Source organism: Neofelis nebulosa, chromosome 1, assembly GCF_028018385.1.
Source record: "Neofelis nebulosa isolate mNeoNeb1 chromosome 1, mNeoNeb1.pri, whole genome shotgun sequence".
Classification (NCBI taxonomy): Eukaryota; Metazoa; Chordata; class Mammalia; order Carnivora; family Felidae; genus Neofelis; species Neofelis nebulosa.
The window spans coordinates 51,707,197-51,728,899 of record NC_080782.1 but is presented as its reverse complement, the minus strand read 5'-3'; the positions used below and the strand labels follow the sequence as shown (position 1 = coordinate 51,728,899).

The window sequence follows — 21,703 nt, the reverse complement described above, 5'->3', positions numbered from 1 at the left end:
TAGACAGTATTAGTAACTTGGCAACTGTGGAAACAAAGAATTCCAAATCTCAGGAGCCAAGTGGGTATGATGCATTTTCTCTGAAATTCAAGATAACCCTGATGTTATTTCACAATGACAACTTCCAGCCTGAGAATGTGGCAAGATGTCTCCAGGAAGCAAAAGCAAAAGATTTTTCCAGCTAAGAGTAAAAACTGTTAGGTGTGAATTCAGGTCAATGGTAGAAATATATGAATGAATACTGTTCTAAGTAAACTAAATTATTTTATTTCTTCGAACAAAAAATGTCTGCATACTCTAGAATTCTTTCTTTTCCCATGCCACATGAATCACTCTAAAATCACCTTGGAAATTGAATCCACTAATCAAACATACAGGTTTAAACATACCAAAACCCCCCCACCTTTTTTCATGTCTAATTACTGAAGTAATCCCCACCCTACCCCCTTAAAAAAAAACAAACAAACAAACACCCTTACTCATCCGAAGTGACTTTGGTAGAGGCACTGGAGAATTTCTGGCAACAAGATAAAGTGACATAGATACCTGATCTAAACAAACAAAAAACTACTTAAGCCAATCCTGACCATGTTTTGTGGTTGCTTAAAGGTATGCTAAATAACCCGCTCTTTGAGCTTTGGATATAAATAGCCAGAATTTTAAATAATCGGTATGGCTTTCTTCAAAACTCTCACATCATTTCAATCCACTAAAATAGACTATGTTGACTAAACAGTAATAGCAGATAAATCAACAAGAAATCTAACTTTTAATACCAATATAACACAAAACAAATAGAACTGTACTCTTCTCTACACTCTTGTGGTTCGAAGTTCTCAAACCGTTGGAGATACAAAATGCATTTGAACTTTCCCGGACACTTACTTTACACTTTAGGGGCCTCTCATCTTAACTGTTGGATTTCTGCCTGTGTCCATACTTTTGACAGAAAATCAGAATCCTAGGAATAAGCATTTTGAAGTGTAGAGTTTTAATCAGTGTTTCCCTGTCCCTTTGAGTCTTTATCTAGAATTCCAGAGGCCTAAAATAAACAGCTGCAGCTATTCCAGGATATATATTACTTGGTTTTTTGCTTGAGTAACCTGCCCTAGTTTGGTGGAGAATTTGTCAGTGTTCCTCCCATGAAAGCATTCGATCAACCTCTCCAACATGGAATGTTAAGAGTAATCTGACTCAAATGTTTTCCTTTAAACAAACAAACAAAAACATTTATTTTGAGAGAGAGAGAGAGGGAGAGGGAGGGAGGGAGGGAGGGGAGAGAGGGAGAGAGGGAGAGAGGGAGAGGGAGAGAGGAGAGAGGGAGAGAGGGAGAGAGGGAGAGAGGGAGAGAGGGAGAGAGGGAGAGAGGGAGAGAGGGAGAGAGGGAGAGAGGGAGAGAGAGAGAGAGAGAGAGAGAGAGAGAGAGAGAGAGAGAGAGAGAGAGAGAGAGAGAGAGAGAATGAACACATGCGAGCAGGGGAGGGGCAGAGAGAAAGGGGGAGAGAGAATCCCAAGCAGGCTCCATGCTAAGCATGGAGCTGGACACGTGGCTCGATTCCATGACCATGAGATCATGACCTGAACCGAAATCAAGAGTCAGATGCTCAACTGACTGAGCCTCCCAGGCACTCCCAGATGCTTTTCTATCTTCCCTGTGCCCTTTACATCAGGGAAATACATGGGCAGGACAAGGGAGGCAACTTTAAGCCCCTGTGTTAGTTGTTCGTTTTGTTTTTTTTTTTTTTTTAAAGATTTTATTTTTTAGTAATCTCTACATCCAAGGTGGGGTTCGAACTCACAACCCTGAGATCAAGAGTTGTAGCCCCCATGCTAGTTTCGGAACAAAAGCTACCCTATGAAACACTGCAAGTTCATGTACTTCTTAAAAAGAAATGGTCAGGGGGCAGCTGGGTGGCTCAGTTGGTTAAGTGTCCAACTCTTTATCTCGATTCAGGTCATGATCTCATTGTTCCTGAGTTCGAGCCCCATGCTGGGTCGGGCTCCACACTGATAGTGCAGTGCCTGCTTGGCTTTCTCTTTCCTTCTCTCTGCCCCATCCTTGTGTGCATATGCTCTCTCTCTCAAAATAAATAAATAAAAACTTTTAAAAAGAAAAAAGAAAAAAAAAGGGTTAAAAACACATACCTGTTTCATCCTTGCAGCAGCTCTATTTGAAAACAGAATAGACCTGTCTTTCTGGAAGCAGGATGGGCACATCTGAAGGGCTTGACTATAAGAACTCTCAGCTTCTATATAATCTGAAGATAAGGTAAAAGAGGTCATTAAGATTTTGTCCCTGCTATTATTGTATGCCATAGTATCTCAGAATGCATAGCTTTCCATTCACAGAACAAAAGTCTCAAACAGAATGTTTTGTATGTTTAACTTTCATTTGGCTTACCCATTTAGTAAGGAATGTTGAAAGGGGATTAGAGAACTGGACAGATGAAAGAGACTAAAGTTGGGATTAATGGCTTAAGATAAAAAAAATTCTCTGTATCTTCATTAAAGACATTGTGCTTTTAATACAAAGAGATATGCTTTCAAAATTAGAAACATTAGTTCTCTTAGAAAAAAAAAGTGATAACTAAACAGAAAGAAAACAAAATTTAACTTTAAAAATAACTAGAGAGGAAAATGTTACTACTCCTAGTTTTCTAAAGCATACACATTTTACATGTGATAGAATACTACTGTAAGATCACATAGTTCCCCCAAAATATCCGAATGAACCCAAGTTATTCCTAAGCAAATGTAAAAAATGCAGAAGGACATGGAGAACATCTCTCTACTTAAGGCAGCCAAAGAAAAGGGCACATGAAAGACCAGCCAAAGTATAAGCAAAATACTTCCCTAGGCCACACTGGAACCACGGGGCCAGTTTTTACAGCATCATTACAATTGAGGAACAGGGATTCTGTTTTTACATTAATGAAGGCAGCAGCCTTTTAACCTTGCAGGATAGTTTTCCAATGCATCATTTGAAGAGTCTGCCCTCCTAACTTTTAGATCTATAGTGGATTACAGAAAAGAAAAAGTATGCCTGTGCCAAGAGACATGTGGTAATTGATCACTATCAGGTGAGAATGATCTGGACCTGGTGAAAAACAAAATTTCAAGGTGCTGGGAAGCAACACTGTATTGTTAGTAGTTTAGGTCTGCTAGGTGTTCCCAAATGTTCTCCGGTGTTTCTTCACACTCTGAAACAGAATGAGGACGCAAATGATTAGACATCGGTGCCTTACCTCCTTTCTTTTTTTTTTTTTTTTTAATGTTTATTATTTATTTTGAAAAGGAGAAAGAGGGAGGGGGTTGAGAAAATCCGAAGGAAGCTCTGTGCTGTCAGTGCAGAGCCCAACGCAGGGCTCAATCCCATGAACTGTGAGATCATGACCTGAACCAAAACCAAGAGTCAGATGCTTAACCGACTGAGCCACCCAGTCACCCGACCTTACCTCCTTTCTTAAACTGCGCGTTCCCCTCCTCCTTTAGTCTAGTGCTCTCTTCTCTTCTCTTCTGCAAGAGATCAATTACATCATTTCTCACAACGTTATAAGTGAGCAAAAAGGTTAGTTTTCATTAGGCTTTCAACAGGAAGTAACTGATTTTGTTTTTTCAGCTTGACTTTTGAAAACTGGGTCAGTTTTATCTAAATCTCAAACAGATACAGAAAAACACCTGACCATCTGGCAAATCATCAATTGCATTCTTGATATTTAAAACACAAAACCTGGGTTTCCAGTTTTTAAATATTTTGCATGGAATAGTAATTTAGGTATCATTTAATTTCTCTTTACTCAAAATAAAACTAAACAACATACCCACTGGCATGCACACCTCTGCAAATTCAAATTCTGAATCTGCTACTTATTAAATGTATTTTGGACAAGTTCCCGATCCTTCTAAGCCTTAGTTTCTTCCTCTAAAGAATGAGGCTTTATAGTTTTATGGATTAAAGTGATAAGGTGCATAAAGCACCCAATACACTGCCTGGCAAATAAGGGCACAATAAATACGAGCTATTACTTTTCTGCAAAATAAGTAATTTAATATATACTGAACTACAAGTGTGGTTTACGTGATAAAGATGACCTACAGAATGCTGGCAGAGTGTGTTACAGGGAACAAAAGCCCATCTGCAGGGTCAGGGCAATATTCTGTTAACAGGATAACACAAAGAAGTCTGAAGAAACCGAGATAAATAAATCTTTAGTTTCTGAGCTGCTTCTAACAACTCAGAAATTCACACAGATGGCCAAGCACCCATCATACTCAAAGGCAGAGTGAATGTTATTCTGCAAAGATGGCACATGCTATCCCCATGTGCTTTGCTTCCAGCCCTAAACATCTTAGCAATACGGTCGGCACAAGCAGAACTGGCAGAAGTGACTGCCTGCCACCTTCTGAAAGAGCTTGAGAGAGAGAGAGAGAGAGAGAGAGAGAGAGAGTGCAAGTGCACACATGCAACTGAGGGAGAGGGGCAGAGGGAGAGAGAGAAAGAATCTTAAGCAGGCTTTCTGCTCAGCACAAAGCCTGACACAGAGCTTGAACCCATGACTCTGGGATCATGACGAGAGCTCCTGACTAAATAAAAACTTCAAAGGGAGGAAATACAGTTAGCAGCTTATTTCATGCACAGGAAAAGCATGGAGCCTAAACAACTAGGACTCTTCAGATTAGGAACCGAAGAGGGGCACCTGGCTGGCTCAGTCAGTTAAGCGTCTAGCTCTGTATTTCATCGCAGGTCATGATCTCACGGTTCATGAGATGGAGCCCTGTGTTGGGCTGTGTGCTGCAGCGTGAAGCCTGCTTGGGATACCCATTCTCTCTCATTCCCCCCTGGCCCTCACAATAAATACATACATACATACATAAATGCTTTAAAAAATGTATATATAAAAAAAGATTAGGAACCAAAGTAAAAATATGTCTATAGATTGTAAATACACTGTTGAGACCAGGGTGCTTCCCAAATACATTATTATACTCTAGATGATGAAGCTCAGTAAAGAAACTAAAAGATGAGTATAAAATCAATCTCATTTTTATGGTATCTACTATGTGTCAGATACACGACAGATACAGTAATTCATTCTAAAATATAACATATCTGGAACAGGGCTATTCTAAGGGAATACAAGAAAATAATATGGGTGATGGTGATGGGAATCAAAATATAAGAATATGGTCACACTTCGTTACCTAGTATTACCTAGGAGAGAGGTCATAATATTCTCTATGGTATCACAATTTATGGATGCAAGCAAAAAGTCTGTATCTTAGGTAAAAAAATTTTGAATGTTTCTATTTATTTTTGAGAGAGAGAGAGAGAGACAGAGCATGAGCAGGGGGCAGGGGCAGAGAGAGGGGGTGACACAGAATCTGAAGCGGGCTCCAGGTTCTGAGCTGTCAGCACAGAGCCTGATACAGGGCTCGAACTCACAGAATGTGAGATCATGACCTGAGCTGAAGTCGGATGCTCAACCAACTAAGCCACCCAGGCGCCCCAGGTAAAAAAAATTTTAAAGAGGGAAGATTCACTGGAAAGATACTGGTACTCACAGAATCACTGGGAGGCCTAAAAACACAGGCTTAGAAAATGGGCAGGATTCAAGGCAGCTCTGTTAAGTCAAGAAGCAAGAAAGCATTAACTGTCTATGTATTTATTTATTTATTTATTTTCCGGGGGGGGGGGGTGCGGGCAGGTGGGGGAGCACAGAGCGAAAGTGAGAGAGAGAATCCCAAGCAGGCTCCACATCATCAGCACAGAGCTCAATGTGGGCCTGAACCCACGAACCACAAGACCATGACCCGAGCCGAAAGCAAGAGACAGACGCTTAACTGTCTGAGCCACCCAGGCTCAGTTAGGCTTCCCTAACTGTCTTTTAGTGGAAGGGCTGTAATAGGGGCAAATAAATCCTAACTATTTCCTTTTCTTTGCCCCAATCGAAATTCAAAGTATTGCTTAGGAGCATCCAATAAGCCAAGCATAGCTCACATGCCTTGGCTGTCAGAGAATAGAATGAGGAACACGGGGTAAGGCCACTGAACAAGACTACAATGCAGAAGAATTTTTCCAGCTAGGAAGGGGAGTTGGATGCTGGAAGCAAAGAAAACTCCATAACAAATTCGGCTAAAAGTTTTTTCAAGAAGACATACAGATGGCCAACAGACACATAAAAGATGCTCAACATTACTAATCATCAGGGAAATGTAAATCAAAACGAGACATCATCTTACACCTGCTAGAATGGCTAAAATCAAAAAGATAAGAAATAACATGTGAAGAAAAGGAACCCTTGTACACTGTTGGTGGGAATGTAAATTGGCACAGCCAGTGTGGAGGTTTTCAAAAAACAGCCATGATATGGAAGCAACCTAAATGAATAGATGAGGAAGATATGTTATGTAGACACAGTGGAATATTATGCAGCCATAAAAAGGATGAAATAGTGCCATTTGAGACAATATGGATGGACCTAGCAGGTATTATGCTAAGTGGTATAAGTTAGACAGAGGAAGACAAATACCATATGATTTCAGTCATAAGTGGAACCTAAACAAACAAAAACAAATGAATCAACAAACAAAAAGCAGAATCAGACCTATAAATACAGAGAACTGGCAGCTACCAGTAAGGAGGGGTGTAGGGGGTTGGGCAAAACAGGTCAAGGGCAGAGGGAAATACAGGCTTCCAATTATGGAATGAATAAGTCACAGGATTAAAAGGCACAGCATAAGGAACATAGTCAATGATATTATAATAGCAATATGTGGAGACAGATGGTAGCTACAATTGTGGTGAACATAGATAGCATAATGTATAAACTTGGTGGATCACTATGTTGTACACCTGAAACTAACGTAACATAGTGTGTCAACTATACTCAAAAAAAGTTATTTCAACCCTGAAGAGCCAAAGCAACCCTGACAAAGAAGAACAAAGCTGGAGGCATCATGGTCCGATTTCAAACTATATTACAAAGCTATACTAATTAAAATAGTATGGTATTAGCATAAAAACTGACGCATAGATCAATGGAACACAGAGGCAAGAAATGCATGCATATGCAGTCAATTAATTTATGACAAAAGAGCCAAGAATATACAATGGGGAAAGGACAGTCTCTTCAATAGATGGTGTTGGGAAAACTGGACAGCCACATTGTGAAAGAATGAAACTGGACCACTATCTCACATTCTACACAAAAATTAACTCACAATGGATTAAGACTTTAATGTAACACCTGAAACCATAAAAAATTTCTAGAAGAGCATACAGGCAGTAAGTTCCTTGACATAGATCTTGCTGATGATTTTCTGAACCTGACACCAAAAGCGAAGGCAAAAAAAGCAAAAATAAACAAGTGGGGCCATATCAAACTGAAAAATCTTCTGCTCAGCAAAGGAAACCATGAACAAAATGAAAAGGCAACCTACTGAATGGGAGAAAATGTTGGCAAATCATATATCTAATAAAGGGTTAATATCCAAACTATATAAACAACTCATACAACTTAATAGCAAAACCAATCAGATTAAAAAATGGGCAGAAGATGTGAACAGACTTTTTTCCAAAGACATACAGATGGCCAATAAGTACATGAAAAGATGTTCAACATCATTAATCATCAGGGAAATGCAAATAAAAACCACAATGAAATACCACTCACACTTGCTAGAATGGTTATTACTTAAAAAAAACAAAAACAAGAAACAAATGTTGAGGATGTGGAGAAAAGAACCCTTATGCACTGCTGGTGGGAATGTAAACTGGCACAATCACTATGGAAAATTGTATGGAGTTTCCTTAAAAAATTAAAAATGGAATTACCATATGACCCAGCAATTCCACTTCGGGGTATTTAGCCAAAGAAAATGAAAGCACTAACTTGAAGAGATATATGCACCCTTATGCTCACTGCAGCATTATTTACAATAGCCAAGATACGGAAACAACCTAAGTGTCAGTCAACGGATGAAGGGATAAATTGTGGATTGGGCCTCATTCCAGTCTCCTTCTAGCTGCCACCTTGCACCCCCACGTGTGACCACCTTATCTCAGCTGCTCTGCCCAAGACTCCCTGAGCGCTAACCCTAGTCCCCTGCTCGGTTCCATTTCTGCCCCCAAAAGATGAAAGAAACTATCACGAAGCAGGGTAAACTTGCCAAACTGCAAGCAGAGTGTGCAGCTCACTGAAAGAAGGGGGACCACGGAACGGCGACAGATGATAAAAAACTTCAGTTCTCCTTAAAGAAGTTGGGGGTAAACAGTATCTCTGGTATTGAAGAAGTGAATACGTTCACAAACCAAGGTATAGTGATCCACTTTGACAACCCTAAAGTCCAGCCATTCTTGGCAGTGAACACTTTTCAACATCACAGGGCATGCTGAGACAAAGGAGCTGACAGAAATGCTCCCCAGGATCTTAAACCAGCGCGGTGCAGATGGTCTGACTAGTTTAAGAAGAGACGGGCTAAAGCTTTGCCCGCACGATCTGCGGATGGCGAAGAACCACTAGCTACCAGAGAGGAGGAGGAGGATGAAGTTCCAGATCCTGTGGAAAGTTTTTGATGAAGCTTCCAAGAATGAAGCAAACTGAACTGAGTCAGCTTCTGGAGAAGATAAAACTTGAAGAAGTTACTGGGAGCTGCTATTTTATGACTGCTTTTTAAAATTCTGTTCATGGATCTCTAATATGTTTAAGCCCAAGCCTCTGGGACAATGCAGCTCTTTTTAGTTTTTGCTCATATGCAATTCATTCTTTGCAGTGAATTAAGCTGAAGAAGCCTGGGGATAAAGTTTGAAACAAGGTTAATAAAGTTCTTTGCCTAGTAAAAACAAAACAAACAAAAAAACAAGAAGAAAAAGAAATTGTGATGTATATATACACACAACTGAATATTATTCAGCCATAAAAAGATGGAATCTTGCCATCTGCAATAACATAAATTGATCTTGAGGGCATTACCCTAAATGAAGGAAAAGATAAATATGATTTTTCTTATATGTGGAACCTAAACAATAAAACACAAAAAAATCCCAAGCTCATAGAAACAGAGAATAGATCGGCAATTGCCAGAGGTGGGGTTAGGGGGTGGGAGACATGAGTGAAGGGGGTATGAAAAAAAGATTAGAAAACAACTTTAATTAAGGTAAAATTACAGCCCTATAAATAATAGCAAATTCATGGTCAGCTTTAAATTCATACACACAAAATGCATAATTGGCCAATTAGGTTCTAACGGTGAAAAGTTTGACATTAGAATACATATTAATGTAAGGTAGCATATTAATAAGTTAAAAGAGAAAATTACATAATCGTACGAATATGGTATGGTATACATCATCATAGGTCCTAAAGGTCCTTAATATATTTTAAAAGGCTATTGCAAAAACAAAAATTCTTTAGAGAAGAACAACTCATCAAGTTACTAGAGTTTAATATCCATTCTGAACTTTCAGTCTCCTCTGTTTTAACTCTAATTTCAAGCTACTTTCTAAGCTATAATCTGTTCTCCATTGCAAACTCATCAGGAATGTTTTATGAACACAGATGAATCACTCAGACTGCCAGATCAGACTCGTGTGGGGTGTTGTGTGTGTGCATGTGTGTGCACTCGCACGCGCGCGTATGTTAAGAGTTTAATCACTCTTTGGTAAATTTAGAACACTGACATACCAGTAGGCAAAACTTAGATCCAAGGTATACCAGAACGAATTAATGATGATGGCAAGCCTGAGCAGGCAGTCTGGGAAAAGCTCACAGTGTCTTTTTTCAAACTGTATTTTTTTACTTGAGTGTAACTAACACACAGTGTTACATTAAGTTTCAGGTGTACAACATAGTGATTCCACAAGTTTAAACATTATGCTATGCTCAGTGTCTCTGTAACCAGGACTAAAGGTTGAACTGGCAGAGGGAAGAGATCCAGATCATATTTCTGAAGCCAATTATTCAAAGGAAGGCATTTTATTTTTTCAGCTGACAAATCACAACTCAGTGACCCATTAAGTAGTAAACACTGGAAAAGAGCTGCTGTTTCCACAGATTGTGTAAATTGAGGATTAATGCAATTATCACTATCATGCTAAATATCTCCTTGGAAACAGCTAAAAATAGTACATTTAGGAGAAAGCTGCACTACTCCCAGCTGTGCCAAGGGACTATCTTGATCCCAGTACAAAGACTAGGGTTTATGCTGCTGCCAGAACATTCTCTTTCTCCAAAAGACGGCACGCATACTGTAATATTACTGGAATCCAAGCACAGATTGTATCATGAGTCTTATTTAGCATGCTAAATGCCAAGAACATACACACATAAATGAGCTGGTGGTGTTGACATTCAGCAGCATTATCAGGTTCAAATTATCAGGTTCTGGTATAACGTATAATGTGGTTAGGAGCCCTGTCATATGTGTCTACAGTGCACTTTTTTTTTTTTTTTTGAGAGAGACAGACAGACAGACAGACAGCGAGACAGACAGACAGAATCCAAAGCAGGTTCCCGGCTCCGAACTATCAGTGCAGAGCCCAAAGCGGAGGGGCTCAAACTCACAAAATGTGAGATCACCACCTAACTTGGACGCTTAACTAACTGAACCACCAGGGGTCCCTTAAAGTAAACTTTATATCCAATGTGGGGCTTACATTCACGACCCCAGAGATCAAGAGTCGCATACTCTACTGATTGAGCCAGCCAGGTAGGTGTCCTTCCACAAGGTCTTTTAACACATTCCAGAGGCTTCACAGAGAAATATCTGCTCTAGAATTTTACTTCCATAACAATGGAAACCAAAGAAATTTTACAGAGCTCTTTACTCAGTATTCCTCCCCATCATGGAAAACTCAGGAAGAAACAGTGACATTATTCTGCATTGTAAATCATGACAGGAGCTGTCAAGGAAAACCCCAAAGAGATAATGCTCGTGATGAATGGAGTTTATTTCAGCAGTTATTACCCCAACTGCAAACTTTTCAGCCTGGTGTTCAAAATTTAATATAACTTGTATCAGGATATAGCACATTACTTCTTAAAACCTGCAGTCACGTACATTAGCTCATTTGCTTTTTGCAGGGCAATTCTCAGATGTGAGCATGAAAGTATTAAATGACCCATTTTACAGGTAAGAAAATCAAGACCAGATATCTCTTGGTTTTCTATTTTTTTTAAACTACATCAAACTTGTATTCCAATCTACTCCACCTTACCTCTCATTACCACCCAACACAAGTCCTTCCTTTAGACAGTCTGATCTCTTCACTGTCTCTCAACACCTACCACGCTTATCTTTTATCCTTCATTCCATTCCTTTGTATATGCATCCCCACCTTGGAATGCACTTGTTTCTCTTCCGTATTTTCTTCCCAACTGTTTTCCCAAAAACAAAATTTTCTGGGTTTTCAAAGTCACACAAACACAGCCACCTTTCGCTTCCTTCCCTGCGTGACCTTTCTGTGAATGCACTGTACCTTGTCACCTCTAATTTGGTATATATTACATAACTATATAATTATAATTATATAATACATATGTGTACAAACACTGCAGAATGTTTGGAATGTTACTTCATGCTTCAATGGGTAATAAAACATTGTGCAGCCTTCAGACCAAGACAAGAGGGACCCCTGTCCAGGCCCTTGGCTGATTGCACCTTTCCTCCCAAGGGGCTCCAGGATTTAGACCAGGCTCCTAAATCTCCCAGCTCACTTCCAGGGGTTCCTATGGGTGGACTTTGCTGCCAGTGCATACTGTGTTCCAGATAGGATACTTTGTACTACGCGTGCTCCAGCCTTGGAATCAGCCATTTTTCCAAGGAGTCCTGGATCCTTTTGATGGGGAATGGTATTTAGAAACCAAGATCTGGATGCTAGTACGTTCCCTGTTACTAGCAAGTCATTGTTTTTAGGTCCTCTCAGTAAGAAATCCAGGAGATACAACTTTAAAAAATAAAAAAAACAAAAACGCCGCAAGTCAAAGAATACATAAACATGAAATCTTGTATGCAGTCAGACAAGTGAACACCACCTGATTCTTCCTCACTTTCTCCCACACTGAAAACTCTGGTTCCCAGTAACAGCAATATATTTACTCATTTGCTCTATCCTAAAATTAACAGAAAAGTTCTGAAGTTACTATATGAATATCAGTACCTATGATGAACCTACTATGTAAAGTTCAAGATTTCATTGTAGTTCTTTAAAACAATTTTTTAAATTAATTTTTTATTTTAGAGAGAGAAACAAAGAGCACGTGCACAAGCAGGGAAGGGGCACAGAGGGAGAGAGAGAATCCCAAACAGGCTCCGAGCTCAGTGCAGAGCCTGACACAGGGCTCGATCTCACAACCATGAGAGAAATCAAGACTTGCATGCTGAACCTACTGAGCCACCCAGGCACCCCTCATTGCAGTTCTTTGTAACTTTAAAATATATCCTACTAAGGGTGAACAGCCAGAGTACTGTGCTTAACGTTACTGGAATCATCTTTTCTATGTGATCAATTTGATCACATTAATTTCATTCTATTTGTAATCCATTTTAAGGCTTAATTTTTTCCTCATCCTTTCTGGTTTAATTTTAATGTATAAATATTTGAACAGATCAAAACTCAATACTGGATGGGACTTCTGATGTGGCAAACGTAAAAAATAACTATAAACTGGACAAAATGATTAGCAGCAGCCGTTTCAGTGTCCTAAAAATTGACTAAAAGCTTACAGAAAAGTGAGTAACACTAGTGAGAAACTACTGAACTTCAGAAAATAGCCGTGAAATCTGTGGCTTCCTTGCAAGGACCTGCTCCCCTTCTTCCTCCCATCATTTGACACCGTAGTTCTAATAGAGCAAGGAAGGCCATGAAGAACCAGCAGTACCACTGCTTGAGGAGGCTGAGCTGATTCAAACCGGAGGTGAAATAATCCATGCCCAGTGGTACTGTCAGAAATAAGCAGCAATCTGAGTGGTAAGCAAACAGGGAAGGTCAGGGGTCCTACTAATTTGTGGTTGCGGCCCTGGCTGGGCAAATAAGGGACCCATGGACCAAACAGAAATGTAACAGGGAGACAGAAGAGGCAGTCACAGAGGTACCTGATAAGCTCTCCTTGTACCCCTAATGGACTGGAGATGGTGCGCATGCCTGGTAGCAATGAAGAGGACCAAAGCTATTCATGCACGCTTGTCCTATCAGGAACCTGTGCACCTATGCTGAGGAGACACAAGAGGGTCCAGCTGGGCTGACCTGAAAATTCCCTAAAATTGTAATACACTTCTAAATCCACACACAGATCAGTAGGTGGAAGCCTTGTTGGTTTGAGCTGTTTGAACATAATCTCTGACCAGTTATCGGCTGACCACTAAGCTGTACAGAAACAAGAGCAACCCCAAGAAAGCCATATTTAAAACTACCAGCAAGAAAAGGACAAAAACAAAACCCAGCTGAGCAGAGCTGTCAGTGGCCACACAGACACCAGGAGAAATTGACTGTACAGCTTGAGACTAGGTAAAAAGCAACAGTTGCAAAAAAGCAACAGGAAAAATAATGCAAGCAGGGAAGGTGGTGGTAGAGGACAGAATCCAGAGCTGTTACATCCCTACTTAAAACGTCCAGTTTTAACAAAAAATTGTAAAGTATACAAAGAGACAGAAAAATTTGACCCACAACCAGGAAAAAAAACCAAAACAAAAAGAGCAGTAAACAGAAATATCTGAATATCACCGATTTTAGATCTAGCAAAGACTTGAAAGCAGCTATAAACATGTTCAAAGAACTAAAGAAAATTGTGTTTAAAGACTTAAATGAAAGCATGACAATGATTAAAAAAAGAGAACCACTGGCACAAAAACAGACACATAGACCAATGGAATAGAATAGAAACCCCAGAACTAGACCCACAAACGTATGGCCAACTAATCTTTGACAAAGCAGGGAAGAACATCCAATGGAAAAAAGACAGTCTCTTTAACAAATGGGAGAACTGGACGGCAACATGCAGAAGATTGAAACTAGACCACTTTCTCACACCATTCACAAAAATAAACTCAAAATGGATGAAGGACCTGAATGTGAGACAGGAAACCATCAAAACCCTAGAGGAGAAAGCAGGAAAAGACCTCTCTGACCTCAGTCGTAGCAATTTCTTACCTGACACATCCCCAAAGGCAAGGGAATTAAAAGCAAAAATGAACTACTGGGACCTTATGAAGATAAAAAGCTTCTGCACAGCAAAGGAAACAACCAACAAAACTAAAAGGCAACCAACGGAATGGGAAAAGACATTTGCAAATGACATATAGGACAAAGGGCTAGTATCCAAAATCTATAAAGAGCTCACCAAACTCCACACCCGAAAAACAAATAACCCAGTGAAGAAATGGGCAGAAAACATGAATAGACACTTCTCTAAAGAAGACATCCGGATGGCCAACAGGCACATGAAAAGATGCTCAACGTCGCTCCTCATCAGGGAAATACAAATCAAAACCACACTCAGATATCACCTCACGCCAGTCAGAGTGGCCAAAATGAACAAATCAGGAGACTATAGATGCTGGAGAGGATGTGGAGAAACGGGAACCCTCTTGCACTGTTGGTGGGAATGCAAATTGGTGCAGCCGCTCTGGAAAACAGTGTGGAGGTTCCTCAAAAAATTAAAAATAGATCTACCCTACGACCCAGAAATAGCACTGCTAGGAATTTACCCAAGGGATACAGGAGTACTGATGCATAGGGGCACTTGTACCCCAATGTTTATAGCAGCACTCTCAACAATAGCCAAACTATGGAAAGGGCCTAAATGTCCATCAACTGATGAATGGATAAAGAAATTGTGGTTTATATACACAATGGAGTACTATGTGGCAATGAGAAAGAATGAAGTATGGCCCTTTATAGCAACGTGGATGGAACTGGAGAGTGTTATGCTAAGTGAAATAAGCCATACAGAGAAAGACAGATACCATATGTTTTCACTCTTAGGTGGATCCTGAGAAACTTAACAGAAACCCATGGGGGAGGGGAAGGAAAAAAAAAAAAAAGAAGTTAGAGTGGGAGAGAGCCAAAGCATAAGAGACTCTTAAAAACTGAGAACAAACTGAGAGTTGATGGGGGGTGGGAGGGACAGGAGGGTGGGTGATGGGTATTGAGGAGGGCACCTTTTGGGATGAGCACTGGGTGTTGTATGGAAACCAATTTGACAATAAATTTCATATACTGAAAATAAAATAAAATAAAATAAAATAAAATAAAATAAAATAAAATAAAATAAAATAAAATATAAAAAAAATTAAAAAAGAGAACCATGACAAAAGGACAAAAATTATTTAAAAGGAAAAAGTTGAAAAGTCCAATAACTGAAATGAAAAATTCATAGAAAGGAGATTTGAACTGGCATGAAAATTAAATAAAATTCAAGGTAGAGCAATAGACACCCAATCTGAAGAACTGAGAGCAGAAAAAAGATGGTGAAAAATGAAGAGCCCTCACAATACATGTGTTGAGAGTCCCAGAAAGGGGACAGAAGAAATAGTTGAAGAAATAATGGCTGAAGTCTTCAAAATGTTGATGAAAAATGTTAATCTAAAGATCCAAGCAGCTCAATGAACCCCAAGTACATAGATCCATATATAGAACCACCAGAGTCAAAATGTTGAAAGACAAAGAGAAAATCTGAACGAACAGAAGGAAAACAACTTATCAGGTTCAGAACAACAACACTATTATTATTATCTGATTTCTCGCCAAAGAAATCAGTGTGATGACATACTCAAAATGTTGAAAGAAAAAAACTGTCAACCAAGAATTAGATATGCAGCAAGACCGTACCTCAAAATGAAGGCAAAATAAAAACATTCACAGATAAAGACAGAAATAGTGCTACCAAACCTCCCTTACAAGACATACTAAAGGAAATCCTTTGGACTGGAAGGAAATGATACCAGACGGTAACTCAAATTAACATGGAGAAATGAAAAGCTTTAGAGATGGTTCTATAGGGAGACCTGGGTGGTTGGCTCAGTCAGTTAAGCTTCCAACTTTGGCTCAGGTCATGATCTCACAGTCTGTGAGTTTGAGCCCCACATTGGGCTCTGTGCTGACAGTTCACAGCCTGGAGCCTGCTTCAGATTCTGTTCTGTGTCTCCCTCTCTCTCTGACCCTCCCCTGCTCGTGCTCTCTCTCAAAAATAAACAAACGTTAAAAAAATTTAGAAATGGTTCTAGAAATACATTATTTTCTCAATTTCTTTAAAAGACAAAAAAGACTAATTACAATACTTTGTGGATGAGTTTACAACATATAATTGATATAATGTATATGACAATGGTGGCACCAAGGAAGAAGAAACAGTTATCCTGAAGCAAAATTTCTATATTTTACTGGAATTACAAAGTATTAAACTAAACTAGACTCTAATAAGATGCATAATATAAATCTATACAGCAACCACTAAATAAATTTAGCTAAGAAACAGTTTAAATATTAGAAATATTACAATGGTACACTAAAAAATTATCTAACATAAAAGGCACTAAATTTAATTTTTAAAAATTAAATTTAAATTTTAAAATATTTTTAATCCCCTTGCTATCAAGAATTAAGACACTTGTAAAGAGGATGACAGTGCTTTAGAACATGTCATCCAGTCCCAGAGAACTCACTTCGAGTTGTTTTGAGAACTATGTTAAAAATAAACCTTTACTGGGCACCTAGGTGGCTGTTGGTTGAGCATCTGACTCTTGATTCTGGATCAGGCCACGATGTCATGGTTCATGAGTCTGGGCCCAATGACAGGTTCTACACTGACAGCAGAAGTCAGCTTGGGAGTTCTCTCTCTCCTCTCTCTGCCCCTCCCCCTGCTCATAGGCATGTGCTCTCTTTCAAAATAAACAAACATTAAAAATAAATAAATAAACAAACAAACAAACAAACAATAAACCTCTACCTCACTGAATCAGGGATTCGCACCACAGATCTTCAGTTGTTTTTCTATAGGTAACCCAAGGCCATTTTCCACTGAATTAGCAAAATGAGTTCTTTGCAGACAGACCAATTCAGTTTGCAAATGTTTAACATCTATTCTTTGCCTTCACAAACATAGGTATGCTAGGATCTTATTTTATTCTATTTTCCAGGGAACAATGTTCTTGGATTATAGGGTAAAAGAATTTCACAGAATAGAGAGAACTATATTTTCTTAAAGACAAAATAACTTTGAAGTATTATATTGCAAAACACAATCCCAACAAACATTTCTATACTTTTAAACTAATCAATTATCTAGTTATTTCTTATTTTTTGAGGTAGGGAGGAGCAGAGGGAGAAGGAGAGAGAGAATCTTAAGCAGGCTCCACGCCCATCACGGAGCCCGACACAGGGCTCGATCTCATGATCGTGAGATCATGACCTGAGCCAAAAATCAAGTCAGACAGTTCACAGACTGAGCCACCCAGGTACTGCTCTCCAGTTATTTTTAAATTTCATCACCACTGAGGGGCGCCCGGGTGGCTCAGTCCATGAAGCGTCTGACTTCAGCTCAGGTCATGATCTCATGGTTCGTGGGTTCGAGCCCCGCGTCGGGCTCTGTGCTGACAGCTAAGAGCCTGGAGCCTGCTTTGGATTCTGTGTCTCCCTCTCTCTCTACCACTCCCCTGCTCTCTCTCTCTCAAAAATAAATAAACATTAAAAAAATTTCATTGCTACTGAGATCTTTCAACGGTGATCTAACCCATGTCTAAATGTGGTTACTCTGATTAATGATACCACTATAAACTAAGTTAGTTTTTAACTGATAATTTAACAGGTGGAAGGTGAGCATTTGGAAAAAAAAATACAAACTCAGTCTGAGTTGATATTAAAATTTAATCAAATCACTGAAGCAAGAGTAGACTTTTAAAAATGGTGCTGGGACAACTTGGTAGTCATTTGGAAAAAGATAAAACTAGAATATATGTTGCATCTTACACAAGAGCAAACTCCAAGTAGACTGGAGATCTAAATATAAAAAGTGAAACCATATAAGTATTGGAAGAAGATATAGGTGAATTCCTCTTTAATCTCAGTGTGAGGAATAGCTTTCCAACTGTACCTCAAATCCTAGAGAATTGAAGTTGATACAACTTTAATTTTGGTGTAAACTGGCAAATGTCAGGAGGTGCTCCTTAATTCCCTTATTAATCATGAAACAACCACCTTTTCAGTGCTAGCTAGGAATATTCCCTATTCTTAAGATCAGTGAATACAAAAGAAACAATTTGGAGCTTATAAATGTATACTCCTTCTATCATTAAATGATAAAAAACTTGCATTAAATACATTTAAAAAAATCATTTAACAATCCTGCAATGATCATAGATTTAATACATAAAAAGGAGAAAATCAAGAGATTCACACCAGCAGGTTAATTTCCATATTGTAAATCTATCAGCAGGTCTCTGCTTCCCCCTGCAGTTTTGTAAAGTAATTGCTATAAAATAAACTTTTAAGTCAAGCACTGTGTTCAAAGATCACATAATGGTCAAAGAGAAGGTTAAAAAAGCCACACACTTACTAAAGGGTTGGAAAATGGAGGCACAAGTACCATTGCTGCTTCAGTCGTATCTAGGTGGGGTGGAACAACTACACACTGAAAGGACTGAAGACACCCATCCTACAAATGATCCTGAAGGGAATTCCTTTATCATTAAAAAGACAAGCTTCAGTTTTGTTTTCTTTGAAATCAGACATCATTTGCTTTACACATACAGACATATTTGTTTTTTCCACAAGTTACTTTTAGAAGTCTTCTAGGGAGTCTGGAGGGAGGTTCTCTGGATTTGAGCTGTAGTGAGAATCTGACCTCTCACTAAGTCTTATCTTTCTCAGGATAGATGACTGACCTATAAGGAACTAATCTTGGAAATATTTCCTTGTTTCTTAGTTCAGAAAGTTCTATTTCCCAAAATTCAATTTAATAGAAATAAATTTCCTTATTTTAGTACTGTTTAAATTCAGCCCAACAAACCTTTTATAGAACCTGAGCAAAGAGGAAGATAAAAGAAAAACATCCCATGAGTCAACTCTTCTGATGTGAGATGCAGTCAGTATACTGGTTATACTTGCGTTTTGGAAGCTTGGTCGTATTTGTCAATCTGGCTTTCTGTCTCCCAAAGAGTGACCACAGTTCTACCTATAACAAAATGACCTGGAGATGTTTGTTAAAGCAGATTCCTGGCTGCTACCTCACAAGTCTGTGCTATCAGACACTTCTCAGGGCTTTGCATGATTAATAAATTTCCTGTGACTCTTAGGCACTATACAGTTTGAGAACCATTGATCTACATAAAGTGATCTTCCTTAATAAACACAAGGAACACTGAATGCCACTTTAACTGTTTCATCAGCAAAGAATCTAAAATTATCCCACTAACTTCCAAATGTTTTGGGAGTAAAAATTTTGGAAAAGTTATTTCCCCTGACTTAAACTCAGGATCAGAAATCTAAGGTCTTTCCAATTCTTAAATTCTAGGATTTTATTTAATCATTTGTTAACAGTGTTCGTTAAATCCAATACTAGTAAACTTTAAGAAATTAATAAATATGGCAACCTTAATTCAAAAGGATGTCCATTAAAAAGGAAAAAAACAAATCAGAAAGAGTTTTGTCATAAGGTTAACAGAATATACAGGGCACTATAGAAAAGTTACTGAAAACTTTCTGGAAGCAACCAGAAGAATGTTCCCTGCAAACAGGCCCACTGCTACAGCAGCATTGATAACAATTATGAAAATAACGCAATGAGAAGGCAGAAACATGGAAATCAAAAGGATTAAGTACTGTGAGATTAAGGAAAAATGAGAGGGAAATAACTGATGAAGAACTTCTGTTCCAAACAATACTTCAATAATGGTCCCTGGCTAGAGATAAAGTCTTGAAGGAAAGAATAATCCTTTATGTCTTCAGAGCCTAAGGAAAATGTTTTAAAATCCCAGAAATCTTGGGGTGCCTGGGTGGCTCAGTCGGTTAAGCACCCGACTCTTGGTTTCAGCTCAGGTCATGATCTCATGGTTCGTGAGTTCAAGCCCCATGTCAGGCAGCATGGAGCCTGCTTCGTATTCTCTCTCTGCCCCACCCCCATCCCCCAAGAGCTCTCTCGCTCACTCTTTCTCTTCCTCTCAAAATACACCTTAAAATCCCAGAAATCTTGTGCTCTGAGTCCACATTTACCAAACACAGACTTCTGTACTTAAATGGATCTATGGGTGTACCTATTTACAAATGAATACCGTGGGCAAACAACTGGTAGGAGGGAGTCAACCCATTAAAGTAACTACATCTGCACTTTGGCTTACAAATAAACTTTTCATTTATAGCAAGAATTACATCACTAGAGCCCTGATGAACTCTAAGTCCCTCCATCTTCTCCATATTTGTAAATGGAATCACCATCCACCCAGTAGCTGAAGCTAAGAAATCATGCTGTATACTACTTTGCCCCATTGCATGGAACATTTCCCTCTCTGATTGTCACACATTTGACTTTTTCCCTCCAAGTCTTTGCTGATCTACAACCTCTCCAGAGAAGGCTTTTCCTGACCAGCCAATCTAAAGTAGTCCTCCCCATCCTTTCAACCCCACCCCTACATCACTTCATCTTAAAAATTTTTTATACCTCCCAACTAGCATATAGCAGCTAGGAGAGAAGAGAAACCCTCTCATCCTGTTTACCACTGTATCCTTAAGGGCTTCAAACAATTCGTGGTATGTGGAAGAAATCCAAGTATTTCTGGAATAAATAAATGAATGAGATAAACTCTCTGTAACTCGTAAGATCAATTACTGACCTTCACAGGAGAGATAATCATAGTATTTATTCAACAGCTATTGAGTGAAGGAAGATGATGTGCAAGGCCTTAAGACAGTGGTCTTCAAACTTCAGTGAGCGCATAAGAATTATCTAGGGAATTTACATACGACTAAACTCCACTGTGACAAGTACCCCAGAAAAGGTGATTTTCTCACAGGATCAGCCCTATGCAGTATGTTCTATAGGTTCTGATACTATAAAGCATCTTTGTATCATAATTTCATAACAACAATTCTCATCTGCTACCAGATTTGTCCTTTACATCAGCCACACCTTTGAGAAGCACTTATTTGCTTCACAGTTCCAGTACATCTCAAATGTTTGCTAAAATCCCATTCCTGTGGATAGTCATGTCAACATTTAGGTTTTCACAAATACTTAAGATATACTGCTGAAACACACACACACACACACACACACACACACACACACACACACAGTGCTTTCCTTAAAAGATTTTGCCTGTTTTTAAAAATCTTAGCTGCCTTCTTCCTCCATTACTCTTGTTTTTGCCTCCTCTCCCTCCCCTTCTCCATTACTGATTTAGGAGTTCTGCTGAGAACTGGAACTCAATTGACCCTGGATTATCTGCTCAGTCACAGGGCAAGTCAAGTCTGCTTGAATAACAGGCTTTAGCTATTGATACTTGATTCTACCTGAAGAGAAACATACACAGATCCTATAATAGCATTTCTTTCCAAATCCTCAAAGGTCAGCTTTCTGTGCTCTGGTAAAAAATCCATGCTGGTGGTAAAGAATCAATTTTTATTTATATTCTCAAAATGGAATTACTTGTGTTGTTGATTATAAATGTGATGTGCACTTACTGTATAAAAAAAAAGTAGAGAATAAAACAGGTG

At 39.0% G+C, this 21,703-nt stretch overlaps 1 protein-coding gene across 2 annotated transcripts in view; it reads right to left on the bottom strand.

The window, feature by feature from the left end:
- Positions 1 to 21,703, bottom strand: part of TTC1 (tetratricopeptide repeat domain 1) — a 46,407-nt gene that overhangs the window by 16,450 nt on the left and 8,254 nt on the right. For both annotated transcript variants that reach the window (XM_058722126.1, XM_058722119.1), the window contains exons 3-4: positions 3,456 to 3,516; positions 2,146 to 2,258 (exon numbers count right to left, since the gene is read on the bottom strand). In XM_058722126.1, coding sequence (XP_058578109.1) covers positions 2,146 to 2,258; positions 3,456 to 3,516 — 174 coding nt within the window. The remainder of the gene's footprint in view (positions 1 to 2,145; positions 2,259 to 3,455; positions 3,517 to 21,703) is intronic.